The 27,995-nt window shown below is 42.2% G+C and overlaps 1 protein-coding gene across 1 annotated transcript; it reads left to right on the top strand.

Moving 5' to 3' along the window:
- The first annotated feature begins 5,852 nt into the window (after positions 1–5,852).
- RCBTB1 (RCC1 and BTB domain containing protein 1) lies at positions 5,853–27,045 on the top strand. The gene is made up of 11 exons (XM_018569507.1): positions 5,853–6,024; positions 6,571–6,721; positions 8,701–8,867; positions 10,899–11,060; positions 13,769–13,876; positions 14,696–14,835; positions 15,794–15,984; positions 17,748–17,874; positions 21,044–21,195; positions 22,169–22,299; positions 26,780–27,045. Exons 1-11 carry the CDS (start codon positions 5,902–5,904, stop codon positions 26,918–26,920), a joined length of 1,593 nt encoding a protein of 530 aa, XP_018425009.1. The 5' UTR covers positions 5,853–5,901; the 3' UTR covers positions 26,921–27,045.
- Positions 27,046–27,995: the final 950 nt, after the last annotated feature.

Below are 27,995 nucleotides of genomic sequence, written 5' to 3'. Positions count from 1 at the left end.
CCATTGTGTTCATGTTTGTGCTTGCATCTGACTGAAAAGACCCCCTTGAGAATTGACCAATGCCGGTCTATCAAACTGATCTAAGCTCTGTGACCAGCAGAAGCGTCAGATCCTTGAACATCCTTCACCTAACAAACATGTCTATCATATTAAAGCGGACATTTACACTCAATCAGATTCTACCACTGCATCCCTCTATGGATGATGACTAATAATAACATAGACATGTCCGGTGTAAAATGCTGTGATTGTGAAATATTTACACTTGCAGAGCATTCACTTCCTGCTTTGAGGGCCCATTCACACCACATCCAGATTACCACCAGACTGTTTCCGGACCCAAAGGGTATGTTCACACCATATGCAGTGCGTTCCGGTCTGTTCTGGCCGGAACGCACTGCATCACATTGCGGCCGGCTCACTTTTTTGTAGGCCAGGAGGGGGCGTGGCGGACCATTGAAGTGAATGGCACCGTAGCCACGCCCTCCGGCCACAATGCGATCGCCCGGCACATTGTGGCTGCGGTCTGGTCCGGTGCGATCAAAATTGCGATCCCGTGCGGGCAATCCCATTGCGGCCGGAGGGAGTGGCTATGGTGCCATTCACTTCAATGGCCCGCCACGCCCCCTCCAACCCCACCAAAGTGAGCTGGCCGCAGTGCGAGGCTGTGCGTTCTGGTGTGAACGGGCCCAAAATGCATCCCAATGTGTCCCTATGCTATTTCTGGTCTCTGTTCCCACCAGCGCAATCCGTTCCGGACCAGAAAAATACTTCTTGTCCTATTTTGTCTGGTCTGGAACGCATCAAAACGCATACAAAAATGCATCACAAATGTATGGAATGCACCTGTAAGACCATTTTAAGCTTCAAAAAATTCTAATCGCAGCAAAAATGCAATGCATTATGTTCCAGATCTGGTCCAGAAAATGGTGGGAACCCAGCCTGAGGGTTTGTTCACACCAAATCTGGACCAGAGTTTCTGCACCTGCAGTGTATTTTGCAGTGTATTTTGCAGTGTTTTTGCCGCATTCCGGGCCATTTTTTGTTTTTAACCCCTTCATGACTGAGGCCCTTTGTTTTCATTTTTTGCACCCATGTTATATTCCACATTTTAGGCCTGAAAATGACGTAAAACCCCCCAACATTATATATTTTCTGAATGCCAAGACCCTATAGAATAAAATGGTGGTAGTTGAAAATTTTTATGTTGCGCAATATTAGCGCAACTCCTTATTAAACCCCAAAATTTAGTGACAAATTTAATTAAATGCCCCAAAACACAACAAATTACCCATTTTTTGCGGCCCCTTCTTCGGGACGCAGAAGCGATCTGGCGACAGGTAAGTCGCCAGGATCGCTTCTGTTGTAAAGCCGACAGTCGGCTCTACAAGTTTAAACAGACTCCCGGCGGCAAAAGTCGCCGGGAGTCTGTTTAAACAGCCCCGATGCTGGCGACGTACACTGTACGTCGTCAGTCACGAAGGGGTTAAACAATTTTTTTTTTTAGCATAAAATGTGCTTTCATTGTGTGCATGCATTTTTGTGCATTCCAGAGCAGAAAAAAAAGGGCATGCTGCAGTTTTTCCACATGCTTTGGAACTGAATGCTGTGGTGTGAACTAGAGCCCAAAATACCATTGGAATACTTTGGATGCAGTTTTGATGCGTTCTAGAAGTATGTGTTTGTAGATTGTCATTACTAAACATTTCTGAAGGTGTGTTTTGTTATAAAGATCTGGGTAAAGGTCCGCTTCAAATGCTTGTAATGCAAGCAGTGTAAGTTCCTGAATATGAGCTGCTAACATCCTCCTCCTGCAGTCCCTGTACAGCAGGCCTGGAGTGTTAAGGTGGCCACACACTTTACAACCCTCGCAAGACCTTAGTCTTGCGAGGGTTGTAAAGTAATTAAAAAAACGTGCGATCTGCCTATCTTGGACAGGCAGATCGTACTTGCGATCATCGCAAGCCCGCCCCGCTGAGGGGCGGGCTTCCGATGACTGCAATGCTCAACGGGCAGTGTGCGCACACCGGCCCGTTCGGCATTTGTCTCCCGTGCACCGTTCAAACCAGCCGAAAATCGTACGATTCTCGGCTGGATTTCTAGCATGCTCCTTAGACAAAAGATCGCGGGATTTCCAATACACTGCACAATTCTCGTACGAGAATAGCAGGGAATCCCGTGATCGTACGAGAATCGTGCAGTGTGAATGAAGACGTGCGACCATTTCTACTGTACGGTCGCACGTCTTTTGTCTAAGGAGCATGTTAGAAAACCAGCCGAGAATCGTACGATTTTCGGCTGGTTTTTAGCATGCTCGGGAGACAAATGCCTCTCAGGGCAGGTTAATAACACCTAGTTCCATGCAAATGCCATTAACACCTGGTTGCAACTATCAGATTGTGGATTGGAGCAACATTCACCATATTTATTCCCAGATAATTTTTTGTACAAGTCATTCTGAATTGAGAAAGCTGGTTGGATGGCCAGTGAAACGTCTTCAAGAAAAATACAGCAAGTCCAGTTATCTTGACTTATTTTTTACAGATATGAATGTAAGGCTGGTTTATGCATTTTTCATTGTGCTCAGGTTTATTTAAAGCCGTGTAAATCCTTGTAATCCTTTTACACACAATTATCATCCCCTGGGTGAGAGCAGGAATTATAATATAAAAGGGACACTGTGTATTAATTCGCAGTCTTGCGTTGCATACACAAATTGTAAATCATGGTTGGGCCAGGTAAAGTTCAAGCATTAATCGGTGTAGATGTTAAATCAAACCTTTGCCTGGACAGCTCATATTTGCCTTACTTTTGCTTCTAGCACCTGAACAAAGGGTCAATGAGAGAAAAGAAATGCTCATTACTGTTAAGGTCCCATACACCTTGCGCTTATCGTACGATAATTGTGGGAAATCCCGCGATCATACAATCAGCAGGTGTATGGAAGGCGGGCTACCGTTTCTACTGTACGGTCGCACGTCTTTTTGTCGAACGAGCATGCTAGAAAACCCGCCGAGAATCGTACGATTGTCGGCGGGTTAGTGGCGTGCTCGTTCAACAACTGCGGAACGGGCCGGTGTTCAACTGCCCGTTCAGCATTGCGGTCGGGGGCGGGCTTGCGATAATCGCCAGTATGATCTGCTCGTCCATGATGGGCAGATCGTACGAGCTTTTAATTCGCTTATAACCATCGCAAGGCAAAAGTCTTTGAGGGCCCAAGTCGTGTATGGGCACCTTAAGGTGGCCATACAATGTGCAAATTTTCACAGTGCTTGCTGCTTCCAGCTGGCATTGGCCAATCAGCAGATTGAGGAGCCAGTCGGAAAATCTTCGAACAAACAGCTCATTGCTTCTTTTCGGGTATTGATTAGATTCTTTGTCCTGCCAGTTGAACAAAGAAATCAAACGTATGGCTAGCTTTAGTCTGCTTGAAAGGTGTAATAGGGCAAAATAGATCTGAGAACCAAACTCCAATTAGATGGTAATAGTTAATAATTAGTTAAAGGAGAAGTACCAGGAGAGTAAAATACTCTTACCAATACTTAGAGCTGGTGTGGGACCCTGCAGCTGTCACATGTGAGCTCTGAGCTGAACAAACATGTAACCGCTGATCACTGGGCTCAGGGTCTCCTCCCTGATGAGAGCAGTGTTGCTCAGTCACCGCTTCCTGCAGGGATTTCCCCTCCGCACTCTGTTCCCCCAGCACTCATTGGATGGACAGACGGGAGGGGGCGGGAACAGCTGGCTATGGCTCTAAAGAGGCAGTCAGGTGTCAATCAGGCAGTGCGGTGGATCCTGACAATATTGTTGGAAATCTTCCTTGCTGCAACGTGGCTCTGCACGGTCAGAATATAACAGGCAGTAGCCCACTAGATGCTGACTTTTGGGGCACAGGAACACATTTTGCTCATGAACTTCTGTGACCCAAAGAGAAGTAAAGCCAAAAGAAGTTTGGCTTTACGTCTTTTTTTTTTTGGGCCAGTTGATGGAGAGATTAAATGTACAGTATATGTAAATGCAGCTATTGGCTGCAGTCCCTGACTGACTATTTTCAGACTTCAACAAAAACCGTTTGGAAAATGGACTTTTGTCAAATGAGGGTGGCGGCAGCACAACACACTACTCAAAGTTCAGCACAGTTGGCAGCACATTTGAGCAGTGTATGGTCAGCTTAAGCTAGCAGGCCATACTTTCTAATTTACATTCCTTCCCTTTGGTACGGATCAGCCAAAGTGAATGGGCACACAGACTGCCCGTATACCACAGGGCGATGTCTGAGCAAGTTATTGGCATTTCCACATAGGAGGGAAGGGGGCTTGCTGATGCTTAGGTAAGCCTCTGAGCTTCTCTAGAGGCATGGAAGGGGGTTTAAGATGTTGTGCCCGATTTGGTAAAGTTAACTGAAATATTTTGGATTTTAACAATGGTTTGCTTTTAAAGGAGATCTATGGGGTCAGTGTTTTTCCCCATAGTTCTCCTTGGGGTAACGGGAGGACACAAACTAGCGTCCTCCCGTTACCCTAAGCTCAGTATACCGCGAGCTACAGCTCGCGGTATACTGAGAGGCCGCACCTGGAGCGGATCCCGACTTAGATGACAGGATCCGCCCAGCTGCGTGAGTGACAGCTGGCTCTGCCTATGTAGAGGCAGAGCCAGCTGTACCCGCCCCCTCCCCCGTCCATTCCGCCAGTCAGCGCTGGCAGATCGGAGCGGGGAGAGGGGAATCCAGCCCCTCCCCCTGTCACGGCAGAGAGCCGTGACAGGATCGAGAGGTGAGGGAACCCGGTATGTGTTCCCTCACCTCCAGATCTACTGAGCCGACCTGTGACAGTCTCATTGTCACAGGTCGGCTTAGAACTATGAGGTGAGTGGAAATCACTCACCTCATAGTTCTCCTTTAAAGCAAACCCTGCCCATGCAGGAAAATAACAGGTTTGCAATAATGCCCCTTCCCACCAGCAGCACAAACACTCCTTTCCTTTAGGTCTCGTTCACACCTAGGCATATTGCATATGCGCGTCTGTCGTGCCACAAACGCGCGTTTTTACCGCAATTCGCGGTAAAAAAGTCGCGCCTCAAATGCGCGCTTCCGAAGGCTACTTGGCTGTATCCCAATGGGAACGCGCAACAAAACGGCCTAAAGTAGTACCTGTACCTTTTCAGGCGTGGGCCGTTTTGTAGCGCCAAGGTGGGAACGAGACCATTGAATACAATGGGATTTATATTTTTGAGCGTTTTGTAGAGCGTTCGTCGAGCGTAGAACGCGCTACAAAACGTTCAGGTGTGAACGAGGGCTTACTCTCCTGCTCTGTTTAGTTTCTGGTAGTGACCTGGTTGTTCTAGGTTGGAGTATGTGACTCGCTCTGTATCTTCTAGTGACAGCACTGGTATTTGGGTATTGTGCCACTGCTGTCGTATTGGGCCACTGCTGTCACATAGGTGAATGAAGGGCTCAAACTAGAGTAACTTGTTGCTTCTTTCCTTGTGAATGCTGACCGGGTAGGTGGGTATGTGCTTGGGGACAAGGGGGTGGGAGAGATTAAAGGGAACCTGTTGCTGTTCCCTGCATGGAAAGCATCTATTATACAGGTATAAAATAAAGCCAGAAATTGAGGCCAGATCTGTTTTGTTCTCATTTGGCATTGTTAAAAGCATGCAGTGTGTGTGCATAGGAAACTTTACAGAAGGTAAAATGCAGATGTGAACTTTTTCATGCCCTTGACAAGCATAGGGGCAATCAGAATACATGTAAAGTGACAGTGTATGAAATCCTTGCTTAAAAGTTTTTGATAATTACACAATTAAGATCCTTGCAATAGGCTTGAAGTGGTTACTGAAATATATTTCTTATCTTTGTAGCTACTGAAACCTGGCATATCTGATGTGAAGCACTGCAAAGACATGGTTGATTTTGGAAAGTGGCCTTTATTCACTTTGCTGTCACCCCAGGAGGTGTCCTCCATCCGGCAAGCCTGTGTTTTTGGTACTTGTGCCAATGAAGTTATCTACACTACTGACAATGAGGTAAGGTGCAAAGTCATTTCTATCTTTCACCTTTCTAACACTTGAACACTTTAGTTGCTGCTAGGCAGTTTGATTGGCCAGTCTTCCAGATTCCTTAATAATCTATCCACCTTGCGCCAAATGCTCAGTAAAGTTAGGTGGGGATACAACTCTAACTTAAAATGACAAGGTCCAGCGGAGTGCCTTTCTCATTCTATGGGAAACCACCGGTTGTACAGAGACTCTACCATCAGCTCCTGGTGAAGCTATGTGTAGGGGAGGCAATTCAGAGGGGAGATTGGAAGAACCGCTCACCAGGACATGAAATAGAGTGGAGAGGGTTCTTCCATATGGACATGCACGGTAAGAACAAGCACAAGAGTCTAAGACCTTCCAGTTTATCAAAAGCTTGGCTAGATCTCCATAATTAGTGAAGCATCCAGGTTCAGAATATGGGTGCCAGAGTTACAAACTTGGGCCATGATCAGGTTGGGTCTTCTCCACTGGTTTGTCTGTAAAGTTTCTCTGCACTTTAGTGCCCTTTTATTTAATTGACTTGTTTTTCAGGTATTTGCGTTTGGGCAGAATTGCAGTAATTGTCTGGGAACTGGAGATAATCAAAGCACTATGGTCCCAAGGAGGCTTGATCTTCTCTGTGGCAAGAAGATAATTGGCATTAGTTATGGCAGTGGCCCTCATGTCCTGGTCTGTACTGAAGGTATGATGGATGCTTTATTTTCATCCTAGATGTACTTGTCATAACATAACTTTCACCGCAAGATGGTTGACTGCAGCTTTATCGTGCCTGTTAACAGGCATTTCCTGTTACAATTTAATTCACATAAGCTTCCTATAGGTCTTGGCAGGTCCACCATTATACATTTTGGGGCCCACCACACTCTACCTGACAGGGCCACCCTCCTGACTCGGCACACAGTGAGATGCTGCATTGTGCTCTAATGTGCAGGAGGAATTGAGCAGAGGTTCTCATCCTTGGTGATTTCTTCCAAAATCTTTAAAGTGGAAGTAAAGTGCTTTTATTAAATAAAATTGCTGTGGAGGTGATTGCCATAATGAGCTAGTATGCGCAGTATATTAGCACATTATGGCTGACTTCCAGACAATTCCCTTCTACATTGCTGTCTGCTCTCCCCTCCATCGCTGGCACTGCCATCATTTTCCGGGTTCTTTGATCGGCATGGTGTAACTTCTGTGCATGGGAGGGCATCCAGTTGCTTCATTCCAGCATGCTGGGTCTCCTGCACTGAGAAAAAAGAATTGGCAGGTAGGGGCTTTTTTTGGTAGAAGCGACTTGCACAGTCTTTGCTATCAAAACCTGCCTATTAGCAATTTTAAAAAAACACATTTTACTTCCACTTTAAGGCAGTCCATTGAATACAATAAAAGTAAAACACCTGTTCTGAATTCCCATACTTTTATTTATATAATAAACGCATACAAATTTGAAATGTGTATTCCCATACATTTATTGTACAAGCTTTTTTTTTTTTTCTGCCTACCTGCCATGCATGTCTGTTGATCTACCTTGCACTTATGCTTGATCTACCTTGCAGTTATGCTATCATTAGGTAGATTGATGAACATACAGTATATAGCAGGTGACTCATCTGTTCATTGCATGCAGTGCTACATGTTCTTCAGTGCAGGTCTCCTCCACTCACCCATGCGGTCGCTGACCAGTTCTCTGTGCCGCTTCTTGAATGTCTGATCGCTCCCCTACTACAGGTGAAGAGTTGACACTGGTGTACCCCAACAGTCTGACACCCAGCTTCCAAGTCACTACCACCAACAATGGTTACCCCTGATCCCTTTTAATACTGCACCCCCTGCTTCCCTCTTACTTTGCTTACCTCTACTTTCCTCTTCTGACACTGCTCACCCTTGCACTCCTTGCACTCCCTGCACCCCTCTTCCTACTCTGCTCACCTCTGCACCTCTCTTTCGATTCTGCTCACACCCTGCACTACTTGTGGCAGGGGAACAGGTGAGCTATGTTGGGAGAGGGATGCAGAGGGCGAAGAAGTTAAGTTTTAGAGGGCAGCAGGCTGCCATCCTCTTCCAACACTATTAACTTCTGCACACTTTTCAATACTTTATCTTACACTGTGCACACCCTTTCTTCTAAACTGCTCACCCCTTGCAGCTTACCTCAGGGCAGGACTCCAGCTCCTGCCGAGGTCTGCAAACGATGCAGGGGCAGAGCTTTATCGTGGGGTGGGCGGAGCCTAGGCAAGAGCAGATTGGCCTGCCAAGCAAACTGCTCCACCCACTTTCCATGGTAACTAGTTTATGGACAGGCTCCTTTCCTCCTTCACGGCACGTTAGGGAAGGAGGGGGAGGAGCCTGTCCATCAATTGGTTACTATGGCAAGTGAGCAGGACCATACTTCTTTCCTAAGGGGCCCCCCTGCTGACTTGATGGTGCATGGTACAAGAGTGCTGGCTGTACCCCCACCCTGATGGTGGCCCTGGGTCTTGGATATCCATTATCTGATGGCTGCGATTTTTTTTTTTCTTTGTGCAGTGGTAACTCTGTTGCATAAAGGTGTTTTAGTGGGTAACTGGATGCACCTGTGTGGGCTGCAAATATTTAGCTATGAGGCTATTGCTCTTAATGCAGTGCAGAGATGAGTAGATTAAATGTTCTAATACCTAAACAATGTTTTCCCCCCCTCAGATGGAGAACTGTATGCATGGGGACATAATGGCTATAATCAGCTTGGAAACGGCATTACAGTGCAGGGCGCAGCTCCAGTTCAGATTGGTGTTGAACTGATGGCAAGGAAGGTGGTGCAGGTGGCTTGTGGCTCTCATCACTCTCTGGCCCTGTGCATGGATGGAGAGGTAATCATGTAAATGATCAATAAATCTGCATTGACATCAATTCTGCTTTGTGGATGGTACACATATACAAACGCTAGGATTTTTCGCAATAGTCCTTGGCAATGCTGATAGCTGCTTCTGTAGAGAAAGCAAGGGGGGGGATTGCAGTTACTTCTCAATGGGAGTAATAATTGGGACGACTAATTTGCTGTAACCATTGGATAACTTCCACTGCATCCTTGTAGCACCCCTGGCCAGTATATCACAAGATGAACGGATCACTTTAATAAAACCTAAAGTCCTAGGGATGCCTGAAACTTTACCTCAAGTTCTCTAAAGACTTTGGGGAAAATCAATGAGCCAGTTGCAAAATCTGGGGGTGTGAATTGTGCGTACTAACAGTATATTTTGCCCTGAGTGCAACAAAGCGAAATGAAGTAGTTTTGGCTTCGGACTGCAAAAAAAAAAATCTGAATTCCATTCACAATAAAATGCCTAAAGGCGATATTGGACAGACAGTTCTGTCGCTGGCAACACCTTGCCAGCAGCAGAATGGCTTTCATTATTACTAGTGGATGTTACTCTGCTGCTGCCCAACACATTGCCCCAAAACAGTCACTGGTGATGGCTCAGCAGCAGCTGAAAGTTGATTTTTACTTTTGTTGCAGGTCGTGTTGCCTACTGTAGAATTGCCTTTGCGACATGACCTGAGGGGGCTGCTGTTCAGAACGCAAATTCAATATTCCTAAAATGCCTCAAGTACTTGAGTTAGATTGGTTTGTGTTGCAGTAGGAGTGCTGTAGGGATGTGTATAACATTTTGGAGACGTTTGCCTTGTAGACTGGTACAAGCTGATTCATGAACTATTCTCTGGAGCCAGGAGAATGCATAGCCACAACTTGTGACTTGTGTACCGGATTATTGAGTTCTGTTGGGACCCCTGATATTTCCTTGGAGCCCCCGACAGTAAAGTAAAAAAAATAAAAATATGCAATACAAATAAAATTTGGAAAGGTTAGAAATTTATTTTCCCACTTTAAAAATTTCATTTCGGTGCACCTAGTTTCTACATTTTTTTTTTAAAGTAGTAAAGGTCTGGAAGTTTTTGACCCTAATGCATTGTCTGCATTAGGGTAAAAACGGCCCAGCACCTTTTTTCTACACCAGTCCCCCCCCACACTTGCCTGTCAGTTGCACTCGTCCCTGCCGCCGGTCCTGAAGCGATCCTCCGTTCCCCCGAACTGGGTTGCCAGGGGAGGATACTGATGGCAGAGGAGCCATAGGTTCCTGCCACCATCAATCAAAGAGGGAAGGACGCACACAGCCACTGCAGGCAAGAGTGCGCACGGGTGCCTCCATTAGAACCATGGTGGCACCCGTGCAGGGGCTGGTGGGAAGAGCGCTGCGGGAACCCACTAGAAAACGAGGAATGAAAAACTTTTAAAGAAATAAAGCAACAGCCTCCAGCAAAGGAGGGTCTCAAGGAGAAATTAAAAAAAAAAAAAATTAGGCTTTAATATCACTTTAAAGTGGACCTTTTACCCCCTCTGACTAAAAATCCCCTCAGTATACAGCCCCGCATGCTGATAAGAAATAATCTTACATTAAACAAACATACTTTTATTTTGCTAATTTTTCTACTTCTTCCTGGTCCTCCTTTGGCACAAATTATGTATTTGTGCTCAAGCATTGCATCCTGGGAAGATTACATCGGCAGAGCATTGCTGAGCATCTCATCTCATTTCCCTCCCCTGAGATGATGTGCATGGTCACATGTCCTAGTCACATGTCGGAGTTCCAGGAAGTAAACTGCGATATATTAATCTGCCCTTATTAAAAATGGTCACTAAGAATGGGGAGGAAAACAAAAATAAGGAATGCAAAAAATAAAAATCCTGCATATTATCTAAAAATGTTTGTAGATTTCCATTACTAAACATTTCTAAAGGTGTGTTTTGTTTTGAAGATATTGGTAAAGTTCCTCCTTTTTAAATCCAGTAAGTATATATTGAATTGCCACATGCTAAGTGTTGGATTATTCTTGTAACGTAGGTTTTTGGTTGGGGCTATAACAATTGTGGACAGGTCGGCACAGGGACCACTACAAACCAACCAGTTCCTCGGAAAGTGTCGTCTGCACAGCTGCAGAGCAAGGCGGTGGTTGCTGTTGCAGCTGGTCCAACTTCTTCCGTGGCTATAACAGACAATGGGCAGGTAAGTTCAGTATGCGAGTAGTCTTATCTTTTTAGGTTGTTTCAGGGTGGATTTGATTTAAATCACTAGTAAAAAGGCTTGATTTAAATCAACTCTATTTAAATCATAATTTTTAAAGAGCAACTGTCATCTCTGTCCTGCATCGGCTCCTCTGACCCGCTGTTGACTCACCGACAGTCCCATTCACTTTAATGGAACGGCTGGTGATGCGGCAGTGACACAACAAGGTGAGGGATGTGGCGTGCAGCAGGTGAGTGGATGCCTGCTAAGTGCTCTTTAAATGTAAGGACTCGTTCTTACTGGTAAGCATCTTTAATCTTATTTGCCAACAAAATGAAGGTTTCCTATTTTAGAATAATAAGCTGTCAGGTTAGTAAAACCGCAATATCTGAGGTTAATTTTAATAGGTTAATCACACATAGTTGAGCGACTCAAATTCTTTTAATTAAAACCATTACATTGTATGGAGCTATGGAAAAATGATTGTATACAGCTTTGCCATATGTATTTGTGTATAAAAACAATAAAACTTGTTGGAAAGATTAAAAAAATAAAAAACATGTATTAAATATCCAGTTCCTATCAGCATCTTGTTACATAATATTTCTTAATGGAAGTTATAAGTATATTGTTTCTATTGCCTATATTAATAGTGTACCTATAATGTGGTGTTCTAGATGCTTCTTTATATAGTAACATTCCAGACAATGTTACCTCCTCTAAATACGGTCTGTCTATATTTAAGGAATGAACTTCCTGGCTGAGCTTGGCATTGGTCTGACAGTATCTTGCATTGCATTTAAAACACAGGAGATGGTAGACAAACTGCTGAGGTCTGCAGAACAGAATAAAACATTTAATTCTTAAAAAAAATTAAAAAAAACCCATAACATTGTTACATGTTCTTGCATTTGCTTAAACATCAATGTTTAGTAATGCATTAATGCAGTGCATGTTATCTCGGCTTGCAGAGCTTGGATTCATTGAGTTCACCAAAAATGTAAATATTGCAGGCTATACAGCCTCATGCTACATAACTAAGCTCCATTTCATGCTGAATAAACTAAATTATTGGTTCTGAAATAGAAAACTAGATAGCTTTTTACACCAGAAGCATTTTATTAAAATTTAAATAAAAGTCCGATTTTTTTTTTTTTTATTTTGTATTTTTATTTTTTTTTATTTTGTATTTTTTTTATTTTGTATTTTTTTTATTTTTTTTTTAAATCAAGTCTGTTTTTTATCCACCCTTGGTTGTTTCCTCATCAAGCATAAGGGCAATGTGCTGATATGTAGGTGTAAATGGTTAGGATCCCTGTAGTGCTGTGCATGGTCTGTAGCTTAGAAGTGTATGCACTAGGTTTTCTGTGTCTTGGACTCCATTTAGTTGTTCTGGTCCTGCTCTCTTCCATGCTTTGAGATTTTTACTCCTGTTAAAAGTTCTATTGCATTCATCATAATGTAACCTTTTTAAAATCATTAGAGTGTAACATCTTCATAATGACCATTTCTGGTGAGCATCTCTACCAACTTGAGTAGCGAAATCTTAACAGTGGTGTCCCCAATACACTAAAGAATTGGGTGTGTGTTGAGCATCTATCAAACTGCAATACCTGTTTGGGTAGAGTGAACCTTTAAACATAATTTTAGGTCTTTAACCCCTTCGTGACGGGAGACGTACACTGTACGTCCAGCCACAAAGGGACCAAATGACTTGTCACGTACACTGTACGTGACGAGTTATTTGCTGCTTTAGAGGGCTGTTAATCGCTGAGAATCAGCTTTTAACATTCATTAATGGATGCCCTTACTACAGAGGCATTCATTAATGAAAGGGTTAACCTTTTTCAGACACCCGATACCTTAATATCGGGTGTCTGAGAGTCAAAGCAAAGCGGACACAGATGCCGGCTTTTGCCGGCATTCTGACAGCTCGTATAGATCGAGAGATATCTCTCTCAAGCTATACTGGCTTTTTTTTTTTTCTTTCATGAATAGATACAAAATGTGTCTATTCCTACAATGTATCTATTCCTGGAAGAAGAATGTTTGTTTGCTGATCGTTGTTGCAACAATCAGAAAACATTTAGTAACAGCTGAATCCTGAACTGCTGCAGGATCAGTGTCACTAACTTATTATCGGCTGTTCTGAAGTTTGAAGCAGCCTGATAATAACCAAAAATTTATTAATTTATCATGCAGTAACAGTGAGATTAATTCACAAAATCTGCTTGATATAATTAAATAAATAAAATTTTTAAGTTTAAAAAAAATAGTGAAAAGTGTAAAAAAAATAAAAAAATGTGTAAAAAATAAAATAAAATAAGGGACAAATAAATGAATGTATTTATTGCATTTTTTTAGCTGTGCTGGTTTTGTAAAAAAAATACTACAAATCAAAACTGGGAAAAAAGTGTTTTTTTTAAACGGTTTTTTCCTCTTTTTTTATATTTTATTTGTCCTAAGTGAGGCGTTAGACACACATATGTGATATAAATATGTAGCCCTATCTGTCCTCTAAAAAACAATATATAATATGTGTGGGTGCACTTTGTAAGAAAGTATATTACTGACGTGGAAGAATCACACAGCAAAAATGTCAAAAGTGTGTCAGTCATTTACGAACAGAAACTAAAAACAAGCTCAGTCATGAAGGGGTTAATGTACTTTAGTGTTGACCAATTTTTTTTTCTCTTTTCCTTTCCCAGGTCTTTGGCTGGGGTTACAGTGGAACGGGCCAGCTTGGGCTGGGAAGTACTGGAAACCAGCTATTACCTTGTCGAGTAGTCTTTGTCCAGCAAGTATGTGTGGTGCAGGTATGTTTTACCCTATTAGATCAGAACATTTAAAGTATTGATATTGTGGCATAAGATACGATCAAATATTGGAACCTGTGAATTTTCTGGTTTTCGCATTATAACCACTGGTCTTGTATGTGCTGAACTGGTAAAATTGTAAATGTTGCCTTTTTGTACACTTTCATACCTTGCTGTACCAGTCTGTGGTTCTCTATTATTCCTTACAATGCCTATTGATGTAACTATGTGAAAACTCAGTAAAATTGAATAATAAAATCTTGATATTGCAACGCATTTCTTAAGTGCTAAAAGTAGCATAATTAGCTGAACTTGCATGCATATCCCCCCCCCCTTTTTGCCCCTTTTTTTTGCCCTTTTTTTTTGCCCTTTTTTTGCCCTTTTTTTTGCCCTTTTTTTTTGCCCTCAGTCAAACTGGGCTTTTGTGCCCTCCAGCTTCAGTCATTGAGACTAGGTATCAAATTAAAGGAAACTTGGCGGGTTTATTTTCAGGTTTTTTGTTCTTGTTGTTGCACACGTATACCTCCCATGCCAGTATCTCACAGCAGTGGGAGAGGTTTCCAAATCTGATTAATTTTTTAGTTTATTCCAATTTCTGGTCTGTGATTAGTTGGGGATATCTGCGGCTGCCTGTGGAAAATAGCTCACTTCATCCTACTGGCATCAGCTGTGTTTGGTAACTAGCAGAAAAGTAAAATATAAAAGCTTGTCTAATACCATTTTATAGTGCTTGCCGAGCATGTTAAGGCTTAGTCATGCTAGCTTTATGCCTGTATTCTTTAAGGATTTTGTGAAAAAAACAATGTTTTGTTTTTGCAGATTGTATGTGGCTATAGCCATACTATGGGCCTGACGGATCAGGGCTATCTCTACTCCTGGGGAGCAAACATGAATGGGCAACTTGGCATTGGAAATAAGAGCAACCAACTCTCTCCAGTGAAAGTAGACCTAAATGAACGGTACGATAGCAATCCTTCTCCTAATTCTGTATTAAAAGAGCATTTGTAAGGAATGTGTAACGAAAGAAATATGAAGGCTGCCATTGCTAATGCTGGTTTTGATAGAAAGGTGTCTGAACACAGTGCATCGTGGTTTGTTGTGTAGGGGGTTCCTTGGCCAAAAGCGCCTACCATGACTGCATGAGCATCATAACTGGACCACGAATCAGTGGAAGGTGACCTGCTCTGATGAATCACCTTTTTTTTGTTACCTTGATGTGGATGGCCGTGTGTTCATGTGTCACGTGTGGTGGGGATGACTGCAGGATGCATTATGGGAAGAAAGCAAGCTGGCAGAGGCGTTGTGATACTTTGGGCAATGTTCTGCTAGGAAACACTGGGTCCTGCCATTCATGTGCATGTTACATTGATGTATAACAACTACCTTAACATTACGTCCAACCTACCTAAACATTGGTGCTGACCAAGTACACCCCTTCAAGGAAACTGTATTCCCTGATGGCAGTGGTCTCTTTCAGCAGGATAATGTGCCCTGCCACACCGCAAAAATGCTTCTGGAATGGAACACCTCAATTAGTGTGAGGCGTTGACTTGCCATCCAAATTCTCCAGATCTCATGTCAATTGACCATCTGTGGGATGTACTGGAAAACCCTCTGAAGGATCTGCTACAGACGGCTTGGTGCCAGATACCACAGCATACCTTCAGAGGTCCATCTCATTAGTTACTTGTTAGTCTGAGATGGCATTATCGTTTTTTTTTTTTTTTTGTTCTAATGAGGTTTTTCATATGAAAGTTTTTAAATGAAAATCTACCAGTGTATGGCCAGTTTCAGTTTTTGGAACCCATTAAACATTCATTTTTATTTACCAGTTTTTTTTTATGGTGCCAAGTAGTCATTGTAAATAATGCCTAATTCATTACAGAATAACTAATACTGTTTTTCTGCCCAATGCAGTATTGTGGAGATTGCAGCTTGCCACTCGTCCCATACCTCTGCCGCCAAGTCTCAGAGTGGACAAATCTACATGTGGGGCCCATGCCGTGGCCAGATCATCCTTTCTCCTCTGCTCACAAACTTTACTTCTACAGATGACGTGTTTGCCTGTTTCTCAAATCCACCTGTGATGTGGCGAATGCTTTCCATAGGCAAGTACTAGCCACTTTAATTGGCACCATTGGAATTGACCTACATCAGATGATCCTTCATATCATTCAGATGAAGTACATGGAGAGACTAACCTTTTATGAGTTGGATGTCAGCTGTTGGGTTGAATGAAATATCTGCTTAGGTCTTGCAACTCCGCCAATAAAATCGCTGCAGAAATTGCCAATTCTGCCTACTTGTCACAGCGGTTGAAGTGGTCTCATGTTACCAATTTCTTTTTGCATTTAAAAGAAAAGAACATTGCCTGGAAGAGAGGCATTCTACTTTTTTAGTATTTTAACTTTTGCTGTGATCAGCAAGCAATTGATTATTGTGACCTGTTGCTGTGGTTTAAGGCAGGACTGAGCTGATCGCCCCTGGGTTTAAAAGCAGGTGCTGTTGGGTGCTCTGTAGCAGGATTGGCTGATCAGTTCAGCTCCTGGGTTTGCCAGCAGTTCTGCACAGAGGGCAGCTTCACACCATTTTCTGGACCAGATCTGGAACGCAGTGCTTTGCGTTTTAAGACGTGTTTTATCATGTTTTTATATAGTAAAGATTGTCACCAGCACACAAAGGATTTGAAACGAAAAGTCCTTTTAATTACAAATTGCCTTGTACTAAATGGCAATTTTATTCTGTGTACATTGCAACTTTTCACTTTTGAATTTCCCGCTGGCTGTGACGCCCGAAAACGAAACAAAGTCAGATGCCGGCATCTGACTTTTAGTTTCGTTTTCGGGCTGCGTACATTAGGACGCCGCGGGCTCGCAGGGACAAGGTGAGTCACTTTTCTGTGCAGTCCCGAGTCTGGCTCGGGGTTACCGCTCCTGGTATGGAAAATTCACCCCGAGCCAGACTCGGGAATACCGCCAGGGAGGTTAAAGGACTTTTTGTTTCAAATCTTTTTGGTGTGCTGGTAACAATTTTTTTTTCACGGTGCCGTCCGTGGTCACTACAAGCACCCACCTGGTTCGCAGGTTTACTACTAATCCGGTAAGAAGTGCAGCTGGTTTTCTACTACATTTATCATGTTTTTGTGTCTGTTAAAAATGGTATTACAGGTGTGTTTTTATGCGTTCCAGTGCATTCCAGACCAGATAAAATAGGACAAGCACTATTTTTCTGGTCTGGAACGGACTGCGCTGGTGTGAACAGAGGCCAGAAATAGCATAGGGATACATTAGGATGCATTTTGGGTCTGGAAACAGTCTGGTTTCTAGATGATCCGGACATGGTGTGAATGGGCCCTGAATGTGTCCAGGAGATGCAGTAGCTGCTATCTTGGTGCCATTGTAAAACCACACCCAGGATCTAGGTGTATTGAATCAATGACTACACAGAACAAATGGCTCTGTATGGTATGAGCTACACGGGTAGTTTTCTAGCAGAGTGCTAGTTTGGAGCCCTGTACAATTAAAACCTACTAAATGCAGACAGAGCCAGTTACTGTGTTGTGATCGGTTTAATTACGATTTGGTGATTAACTGTAGGCAATTATTTTATTTTTTTATATAGTATGTTACTAAAATCACTATGCACACAAGCATAGGCTTGGGGAGTTTAAAAATGATCCATTTCTCTAGTGACCAAAAAGCACATGTGTGGTACAGTCTGACCATCGGGGAGCTAGTAGCCAATTTCATGTATATACATCTGACTTTAGTGTGTGTTTTTAAATGGAGTCTTTCTCTGCAAATTGCTGCATTTTAAATAATGCATTTAATCTACAGTATATTGACTTGTTTGGTAACTTCTTTCCATGTAGAAGCTGAGGACTATTTAACAGTCGCAGAGTCTCTGAGAAGGGAGTTCAATAGTGAAGGAACATCTGATTTGAAATTTAAAGTGGACGGGAAAGATATACATGTTCACCGTGCAGTCTTGAAAATACGGCAAGTAGCTATTTATCGTTCCTATATCTTAGTCAGTCCTGCTTTATCCCATACTTTCAATATTCATTTGTTAAAACCGTTCTCCATTTTCATACCAATTAAGATTACATGATGTATGTGATCTATATACTGTTTGAGGTCAGCGACACCCTCCAAGTATTGCTGCTTATGGGTCAGCAGAACATTAGGTCAACGAGCAATCTCAAAAGCAGTTCCAGTTTACCAGTTTATGCACCAAAATCTGCTGGTACAGCACACCACCAACCAATGAGCAGTACCAATATCATTGCATTGACATTTGTCCCTGAATGCTTGCATGTCCAACCGTGATTTGGCAATTGGCTTGGCTTAGATTTGCTAATGCTTGTGCTCCCCAAGGTCTTTTTTACACTGATGCATCTTATCTTCATTTCAAATTCATTATACTGGGCACTTTCAAGAAACCAGGAAATCCATTTGATCCTTATGTATACTACCATGGACTGCTCCCCATGTCCCATTGGGATGCCTGTCCTGCTGTTGCTGCTTGGGTGGTGGGACTGAATACTAACTTCAGAAATGATCTTTTCGGCAGGGGAGAAGAGCTGTTGGGCAAAGTTTCACTACTTAAATAATAAGATAAATGAGAAGTGCTGTTAACATTTCCAGGAAAACAGTTTGACTGCATTTGTGTGTCTGCAGTGACTGACAGACCAGTATACATGTCTGTCTTGTCCATTGAGGGACACGGTAAGGCTGGGTTCACCCTTGGCGTATCGAATATGCGTGTTTTACCGCGTTCCTACACGCTGTAAAACGCCCAGGTGGGAACCATGCCCATAGGCAATCATTGGTTTTCACATGTTGAGCTTTTTACAGAGCATAGGAACGCGCTGTAAAACGCCCAGATGTGAACCAGGCCCGAGTCTTTACCTTCGGGTTTTTTTGCCACCTATTGGAGGCTTGGACTTTAGCAAAGAAAACTGTAAACCAGCCCTGGGATAACATTTCTCCCCCCCTCTTTTTCCCTGTGCATCAGACATTCTACATGGTCTGTATATGTCAGATGCAGACCACAAAGCTGCTCCTGTCATTGCCGGCGTTGCTTTTGGCCGGCACCCTGACAGCCTTCATTGAGCACTGGCCGAAAGGAAGGATTAGTGATGTCTGAACCAGCCAAAGGTGTACACCTTACTAATTAACCACTGAACCACCAGGAAATGTGCAGGTGATGGGGCTCTTTTGTGTGTGCATGGGGAGGGGGGTGTATTTCTCTGTGTAGGTGTGTATTAGGCCCCATTCCCACCTGTAAGTTTAGGTGCGATTAGGGATTCCTGTGTCAGGAACTTGGGTTTTCCTGCAGCAGATGTCACCCGTTCATGTTAATGATCAGGTGACACCTGCTGCATGTAAACACCAGCACATCGCATGTAATGGTATGTGATATGACTGCATGCAGTTAGAAAGCAATTACTCTCCCTGGACACATGATCAGTGCATCCAGGGACAGTGACTGATTTCTAACCACATGTAATCATATCCCTCTCCCTGGATGCATTGATCATGTGTCCAAGGAGAGTAATTGCTTTCTAACTGCATGCAGTTGTATCGCATACCATTTACATGCGATGTGCCGGCGTTTACATGCCGCAGCTGTCACTGGATTATTAACAAATGGGTGATGGCTACTGTTTCTAAATGCCAGATTAGGGATTCCTGCTGCAGGAAAACGCAAGAATCCCTAATCGCACCTAAACTTGCAGATATGGGGCCTAATTGTGTGTTTTTTTCTGTGTGAATCTGTTGGTCCTCTATGATTGAAATTGAAACCTGTGGGAAAAATACACTGACATTGCACATATATACATACTGATATGACACACGCATACCCACATCACTCACAGAAATCCTGACCACACACACAGCATCACAAAAAAACATACTGACCTTGCATGCGAAGAAGCCATTATAAACACGTATACTGACATCCTAAACATACGTAGACATAACACTGGTACCGGATATAGTTGTATTTTGTCGAAGTATGAAATTTGGCAAGTGGTCCCCATGGGAGAAGAACATTTTGTGCAGTGGCCCCAAAGTGACTTCAGTTTGAGACCCCTGGTTTAAGACATTCTTTTATGGACTCCAAGAAAAGTGTTTTACAGGAAGTAAAAAAAATCCTATTCAGCAAATGCATGAGTCTGTGCTGCTACGGAACACGACAGAATAAACCCGTTTCCTTTTCTGTAAGGAAGTTATTGTTTGTTCTGCTGGCTTCCTGTGTGTAATTCCAGAAAAGTTCAAACTTGGGTGTGTGTAGGTTTTTTTGCCTTCTTGGAGGTTACTTATTCAACTTTGACCTATTTCCTGGACATTAAGAGGTTTTTTTCCTAACTTGCCTGTAGGTTATCTGGTGGCCCCTAACATTTTAAGATGCTTCCATGTTTTACAGAATGTAGCTTACATATTCAGTATGATTGTAGCTGTTTTTAGTGTGAAGTTTTTCCTGCTTGACAACTAGTACAGCAGTTTTATTCTCCATTTATTAGAGTGTGGCATCTTATTGTCAGAATCCTAAAAAGCCATAAGTCTGTTTGCTTCTGGTCAGGGAACAGGATTCTTAGCTGCCCCTGCCAAAATAATTTGTTTGGGGGTCTAGGTTTCCCAAAAGCTAACATCCTTTCAGCTCTATTTGTTCTTTTTACTATGAAGGTCAGTAAAGTGGATTTCCATGTTTGCAGTCAAATTTAACCTCGTGCTATGTTTTCATTATTCCGGCATACATAAACAGTTTCATAAAACATTCCTTGCCTCAAAACTCAAAACTGCAAGCTAGTCTTAGTCATTTCAAAGGGACCGAGTCAGTTTCCCCTTATTAACATACAATGAAGAATCCAACCCTACAGACCTTGTTAGGACAGACTGTGTTTAAATCTAGTTTACAATTGATGAGATCTACCAGCACAGTACAGACAGGGTTCATTATGGTACACTTAACAGCCCCCTCAACATTACACCGCGGGGAGCTAGACCGCTACGCAGGATAACATATTTATCCTATGTGAATGCCGTAACAAATATAAAGTAGGTGTTATCCCAGATTGGTTGCCAAACGGGAAATTTCCTTTTAAGGCAACAGTAATTGTATCCCATTCTAGTGTCCAACTAACACCATTTCTCTTCTCAGATGTGAGCACTTCCGCACCATGTTCCAGTCTCACTGGAATGAAAGCTCCATGGATGTTATAGAAATTGATCAGTTTTCCTATCCGGTGTACTTTGCCTTCCTCCAATATCTGTATACAGACGCTGTGGACCTTCCGCCAGAAGATGCCATAGGTATTCATATGAGGATGTTAAAACATTGTGCCTTTTTCTGACCTTTTAGCAGCTGATATGCTAAGGAGTGTCCACACATACACTGCCTAGCTTATATCAATCTTCCCAATGCTTCTCTCTTAGAAGCATAAGAGAAAGATGTAACTTTTTCTGAAGGTAAAAATTAACTTGTACAATGTAAATGATGCGTTGTAGGTTTCTGTAATCTGAGATGGACTAATATGGAATTTAGTAGCCAGTCTCTTTAATCCAGGAGCCAGCAGGATTTTCTGCTCTATTGACAATTTAAGAAATCCTCAAGTGGCTGCTGCTAGCCAGCAAAAGGGTAAAAGTGTTTTGGGTTTTTTTTTTATTAGGCCTCTGCAAATCTCCGGTTAGAGAGCTGCTGTGCAGTGGAGCCTGGGATCGGCTGATGGGCGCACACACACGCATCATACAAGCGATCGCCCGCCCGCTGTTTAAAAATACAAGCATTTCTCCTGCTCGTACACATAGTCGGGTAGGACGTTTTAAAAACGCTCACCCGCATCTGTTTATATACGGCCACTGGACAGGAAATGGTTAAATGAACCTGTTGCTCTTCTCTGCTTGGGCAACGCACAGGGTCACTTTAAAATCGGAGCAGTATAGAATATATTAATCAGCTGGAAAACCTTAGCAGAAAGGTCAGTGTGTCAGAAGATGCATTTCCTTAGCCATGGGATATACTTAGTTGCCGTCTCTGTCCATAGTAATATGGCAGTCGGCTCAATATTTTAGAAATTACAGCTTGAATTCAATTACATTCCCATTTAGTTTACTACATATTCTGAATATGCGCTAGCATTCTAAAGTAGAATAGTTTCAGCTTCACTGTCTAATGAGGAATTTTAAACTCCCCTCTGACACCTCTAGCAAGTCATTACATTGTGACCAGCTTCCTTTGTTCCTATCAGGCATGTTTTGTGTATGAATTGTGTATTGTGTTTTTTAGGTCTCTTAGATCTTGCCACATCGTACTGTGAAAATAGACTAAAGAAGCTGTGTCAGCATATTATTAAGAGAGGGATCACTGTGGAGAACGCTTTCCTCTTATTTTCTGCAGCAGTCCGCTATGAGGCCCAGGTAAATACTTCAGATGCCACCTGTGTTCTTTCAGGTTGATTTACCATTGTAGATTTAACTATATTAATAAAATAACTATAATCTTTTGAACTTTTTGGATGGGTTTTTGCAATTTAGAGAATAAAGGATTGTGGCTGTATGTCTTAATACATCTAATTAAAGGTAATGTGTTTTTCCATTAGGAATGTGTTGGCTTTGTCTGAGGTATCTCCGCTACTGAGAGATTTATTGCTATATTGTCATGTTGGGAGTTTTATAAACCTTAGACAAAGAGCGGCAGGCAAATATTTATTCTTGATTAAATTAACTGTATTCTGAGCTGTTTTGACCCCCCCTGAGCTTGCCATATGCTCTTTATTTGGATGGTTTGACACTTTGGTTCATAGCGCGACACAATTATTTTGTGTGAACTAAAGTGTCACACAAAATAGTATCCAAATCTGCCTCCTGACATCTACACAATGTGTGAAAAATATAAATCCCAATCTAGTTATTAGGAACTCCTATAGAATATAAACACATGAACTATGCATGAGCAAAGGTGCATATAAACTAAGAGCCATATAAAATATGACAAATGTATTAATGTGACTTTGTGGTCATCCACATTCAATTTTGTGTTTTAAAGTGTAAAAGTGTTTAGTCCACAAAGTGCTTCAGTCATGCAAACATTGGTGTATCCACTCGTATTATATCTATCGACCGTGTCTTCACCCGTGTGAAATAACATATCTGCCTCTCACCTTATGGATAGACCTCGCGGAGAGAAGGTCATCAGCGTGTTACCCTGTTTGTAGCCAGGAACGGGTTCTCCTGCCCTTAATCAAAGGATTGTTTCACAGACTTCTCCAATGTTTAATCCCAATCAGTCCAGTAGCTGTCGCTCATCCACACCGACATTAAAACAGAATGTAGATCGCACAGACCATTTGACTTCCCATAAACATTCCTTTTATTTGTAAAACGCCTCACATTTGATAAGATCAATCAATGGCAAAGTACAAGTTTATTTGGATAGTTTGACACTTTGGTTCACAGCACGACACAATTATTTTTCAATAATATATTTCAGTGTTCCTGCTATCACGCATCTGGTGCGGGGTCTATTTAGAATTTATAGTAACTATATGTTGGCTTCAAAATTCACTCTTCCCAATGTAGTCCCAACATTTCATCTAAATGAGGACATTTTTTGTGCCTTTGTCTCACTCTTGTCCGCAAGAGAGCCACTACAACGTCATAAAGCAGATTGGCATTTCCAAAGTTGCCTTTGAAGTTAGAAATCGCTTCTGCAGATTTGCCAGACTGGTCATCCCCAGTAGCTGGATTTGCCAGACTTGAGCAAATTCTATAGGGGTCGAGTGCAGCTCTTTCCACCTATGTGTGTAAGTGTGTGCTGTCCCTTTTTAACATGGCCCTGTTTCTCTCCTTAACTGAGCCCATCTGTTATTTATTTGCAACATGAGCTCAACATGTAAATGAGCAGAACACAACTTAACCTTATTTACTAATTGGAATACTTCCCCAAATCATTGGGTTTTCACCATGGAACTGGCCCCTGTGTTGGCCAAGCTTTGATCCCAAGGGTCACCCATAGTGGGGTACATGGATGACCTCCTTGGAGCAGTTGCTCTCCCACTCCACTATTGCTTGGTGGATTTGTTGATTATCGTAGGCCTACAAGCTGATCCTTATTTTCTGGTCACTGCACATTCCACTAAGTGATGGTGCTTCTTGGGCTTTTCAGCATCAGGCTTCAGTTTCCAAAACCTGTAAGGCCGTCGCCTTGTCCTCTGTACACACTTTTGTGAAGCTTTACCAGGTGGATGTTTTGGCCTTCAGGCATGCCTCTGATTCTAGTTTTGTTCGCTGTTCTTCCTTGGCTCTGTTTGCTGTGTTCCCCCCTCTGTTATTTTACTGTGGTACGGATCAGGCAGCGCCCCCAGAATTCCCATTTACTGGACCATTTTTTAAATTTTATTATAATTTATTTATATTCTTATCATTGTGAAAAAGTGTCAGGCAGGGCAGTGGACAAAGCTCTAGGGACAAAATTGAAGTGAAATAGTTTGATACATAAGTGTAATAGCAGATTACATTGTATTGTGTGTATTCTGTGTATATTGCAACTTTTCACTTTTGAATTTAGCGTCGGCTGTGACGCTCGAAAACAAAACTAAAAGTCAGATGCCGGCTTTTAGTTTCATTTTCGGGCCGCGTACAGCAGAGGACGCCGCGGGATCGCAGGGACAAGGTGAGTCACTTTTCTCTACAGACCCGAGTCTGGCTCGGGGTTACCGCTCCTAGCATTAAAAATTCAGCCCTAGCCAGACTCGGGATTACCGCCAGGGAGGTTAACCACTGAGAAATGCGTAAGCATTCTAACTCCTGTGCCTTGTGATATACGATCAAGTAAACAGGATTATTGTCTTGCTTGTAGAATCCGTCTCTTGGATCACAGGACCCTCCCACTGTTTAGTGATGCATACATAACTGAGGCATGCTGGGAGTGGGAGGAGCTATTCAGGGCTGATCTACAGCTTTGATTTGATTTTGCCAGTGTCCAAATGCCTGATGGTAGTTGCATAACCCAGTGGTTGAAGAATTTAACTTGGCATTTTCTCTTGCCTGTAAAACCTGTTTCTTGCAGTACATTACAGAACACAAATGGATCTTGCCAAATGTGCAGCAACTTTTATGAGATGGCAGTTTGTCTGTTTTTTATATTTTATATTTTAGACAAATTTAGGAGGCTTGGGGGGTGATTTACTAATCTAAACACACGCACGCACCAGGTGCATGTGATTTTCACACAGCAAAACGTATTTATCAACCAAAAAGTCTCTAAAAGCATATTTCCACTAATGCCATATATGGAAAAATCATGCACATGATGCATATATAATGCTGCTTCACAGTTTAGACAAAAATGGTTAGCTCATGCATTTACATTCCTACATTCATCAACGCAAGCAACACAACATAGAGCTAATTTACACAACATCACCTTGCAATTCATGCAGGGCTTTGCACAACACACCTGCTCGGTGTGTACACACTACAAAGCTGTTTAGATTCCACCCATAGATCTTGCTGGGAGGGAACACACTACAGAGGTGTATACATGTTCGTGGTGTGTTTATAAGGTTAGTAAATCAACCCCTTGGGGTGAATCGACTAACCTGTATTTGGTTACTACAGATTCACTAAAGAGACCTTTTTTTTTTTTTACATTGGTGCCAACATACATTTTCAAAAAACTGAACAAGACCAGGCCTTCTCTAAAATTCAGGTGAAAGTACTTCTGTGGCATTAGTAAGACTACACTAGATATGAGATTTTGTCCCACAATAGGAATAGCTTGGTCTTCATGCCAAAAGCTATTCTCCGGGGAATATCTTGCCCATAACCTCCCCAGAAATCTCACCTGGCCTAGAAGATGACTTGAAAAAAAATGTAGGGGTCTGTAGAGGGAGATGTTGGTGTACACAAATGCATTTTTAAGATTTAATTTCTGAGTTTAGTATCACTTTAAATTGAAAGTACCTAAACTATTAACAAAAATGTTGCTTTAACTCTTGGCGCTAATGATTACCATCACACAATCCTCCGGGAGTAGTGTTTCTTGTAAAATATCCACAGCTTTTAGAGGCTGCTCTTCAAAGAGACTCTGGGGTTCTCATCAGATACATAGAAGACGAAAGCAACAAAGCGCCACCTCCTTGTGTGAAATATTTTTATTTTTTATTTGAATAATGTATTTATAACCATTTTTTATTCAAATAAAAAAGATTTCACACAAGGAGGTAGTGCTTTGTTGCTTTCGTCTTCTATGAACAAAAATGTATCTTATTTGTATCACTCGGCTGTAGAGCCTCAAATTATCTCTGAATTGGTGCTGACACTGTCCTTCCTTCTGGAGGGGGGCTACTTGTGTTCCCCATGGTCCCTGTGTGTGTGGTAAAGTAGTCACCGCTCCAAGCTCACTCCTGTGATGGAATGCAATCTCGGGTTTAGTTTACCAATTTCTGTTGAGATTGTAGTCCATCACTGGAGTGAGTTTGGGGTGGTGACTACTTTACAACACACACAGGGACCATGGAGAACAAAAGTAGCCCCCCTCCAGAAGGAAGGACAGTGTCAGCACCAATTCAGAGATGATTTGAGGATCTACAGCTGAGTGATACACAAATAAGATACATTTTTGTTAATAGTTGGGGTACTTGAATACATTTTTAAGATTTAACTCCTGAGTTTAGTGTCATTTTAAGGATCCAAAGGTGTCGAACTGATATTGTTGGTGGCCTGATCTATATGGTTACTATAGTCACTTAAGAAAAATGTATCCGCAGCTTATTCACAGCTATATTCAATTGGGAGCCTTAAAATCTGAGATGAAGAGTGCATAATGTAACTGGGGGAAGTGTATGAAGTCACTTGGTTTAATCTGTTTTTTTTTGTTTTTTTTTTCCTAATGCAGGATTTGGAAGACTTCTGCTTCAAGTTTTGTGTAAGCCACTTGACAGGAGTGACACAGAGTGCAGCATTTTGGCAAATGGATGGCACATTGCTGAAAGACTTTATTATAAAGGCTGGTAAAAGTGGTGGCTTTAAGAACTGACCTTAAAGATGCTGGATATTTTTCATGTACTTGGCATTTACATACCCATCTGGGACCGCTAGAATTGCTAACCCGCTTAAGGAGATGCACTGGGAAAGCTCCTGTGGCTCATTTGAGCAGCCATTGTGTATATTAAAGAAAAACTAGAATTTTTAAACTGCAGTATTACCTGCTGAATGTGAACAGTAGCCACAGATGTGGTTTTTGTGCATACCGGTAGGGATCTGAGACTTTGCACTTACAGATATTTCTACTTACAGAAGATGTGGAACTTTTCCAATTTTTATGTAGTATTTATAATTGGTATTTTTTTGTCTTTTTTTTTTTTGTGGGTTTTTTATTTTGCAAACATTTCAGCCATTCTTCAGAATACAACCAAGGTGGGGGGAAGTAAACATTCTTAAAGACAACCGGTCTTAAGTGACCTATAGTAGCTGCTATTGCTAGTCTCCTAATTCTAGGTGGCCAGTTGTGACTTTAAGATGCTGATCTGGTAAGTAGTAAGCTAGGCTGAACATACCTGTTCTGGTTTAGGGATCTGGTGTTTAACCTGTTTAGGAAGTATGACAACCAGGTAGCTAACGGGTCAAGATTGGAAATGGCAGCTGACATGTCTCCTGGTACAGGTGTGTTGGCTCATAACTGAGGCCTGACATATATACTGGGCTTCATTTTCCTAGCTGGCAGTTCTTAAAAGTGAAGGTAAATGTCTAGTTATATTAGTGTTTGCAAACATTGAGAGCTCTACTCCATGTGTAGTCTACAACGAGCTGCCCTGTAAATGTGAACAGCTTAAGGTTATTTGGACACATTGGGTGTTGGCCATCACCCATTTTGGCCCAAGTATCTTTTTCAGAGCTCTAATGCTGACTTAAGAAACCAAAAAGTGCACTTTGAGTTTTTAATGAAAATACAAAAATGTTTTGAGTGAAGGATACTTGGGGGTTCCGTGTGTATTTTAAATTTCCTTTTTTGAAGCTCTGCAGCCAAATAGTTCTAATGTGCCTGGTCTTTTGTTTTTTTTTTTTACAAGCACCCCACTTCAGTCAGTGGGTCTGACAACTGAGAGGTGGAA

Source organism: Nanorana parkeri, unplaced genomic scaffold, assembly GCF_000935625.1.
Source record: "Nanorana parkeri isolate BGI_ZX_2015 unplaced genomic scaffold, ASM93562v1 scaffold1345, whole genome shotgun sequence".
NCBI classification, from domain to species: Eukaryota; Metazoa; Chordata; class Amphibia; order Anura; family Dicroglossidae; genus Nanorana; species Nanorana parkeri.
Note: the sequence above shows the minus strand (reverse complement) of the source record. Positions and strands in the feature narration are given on the sequence as shown.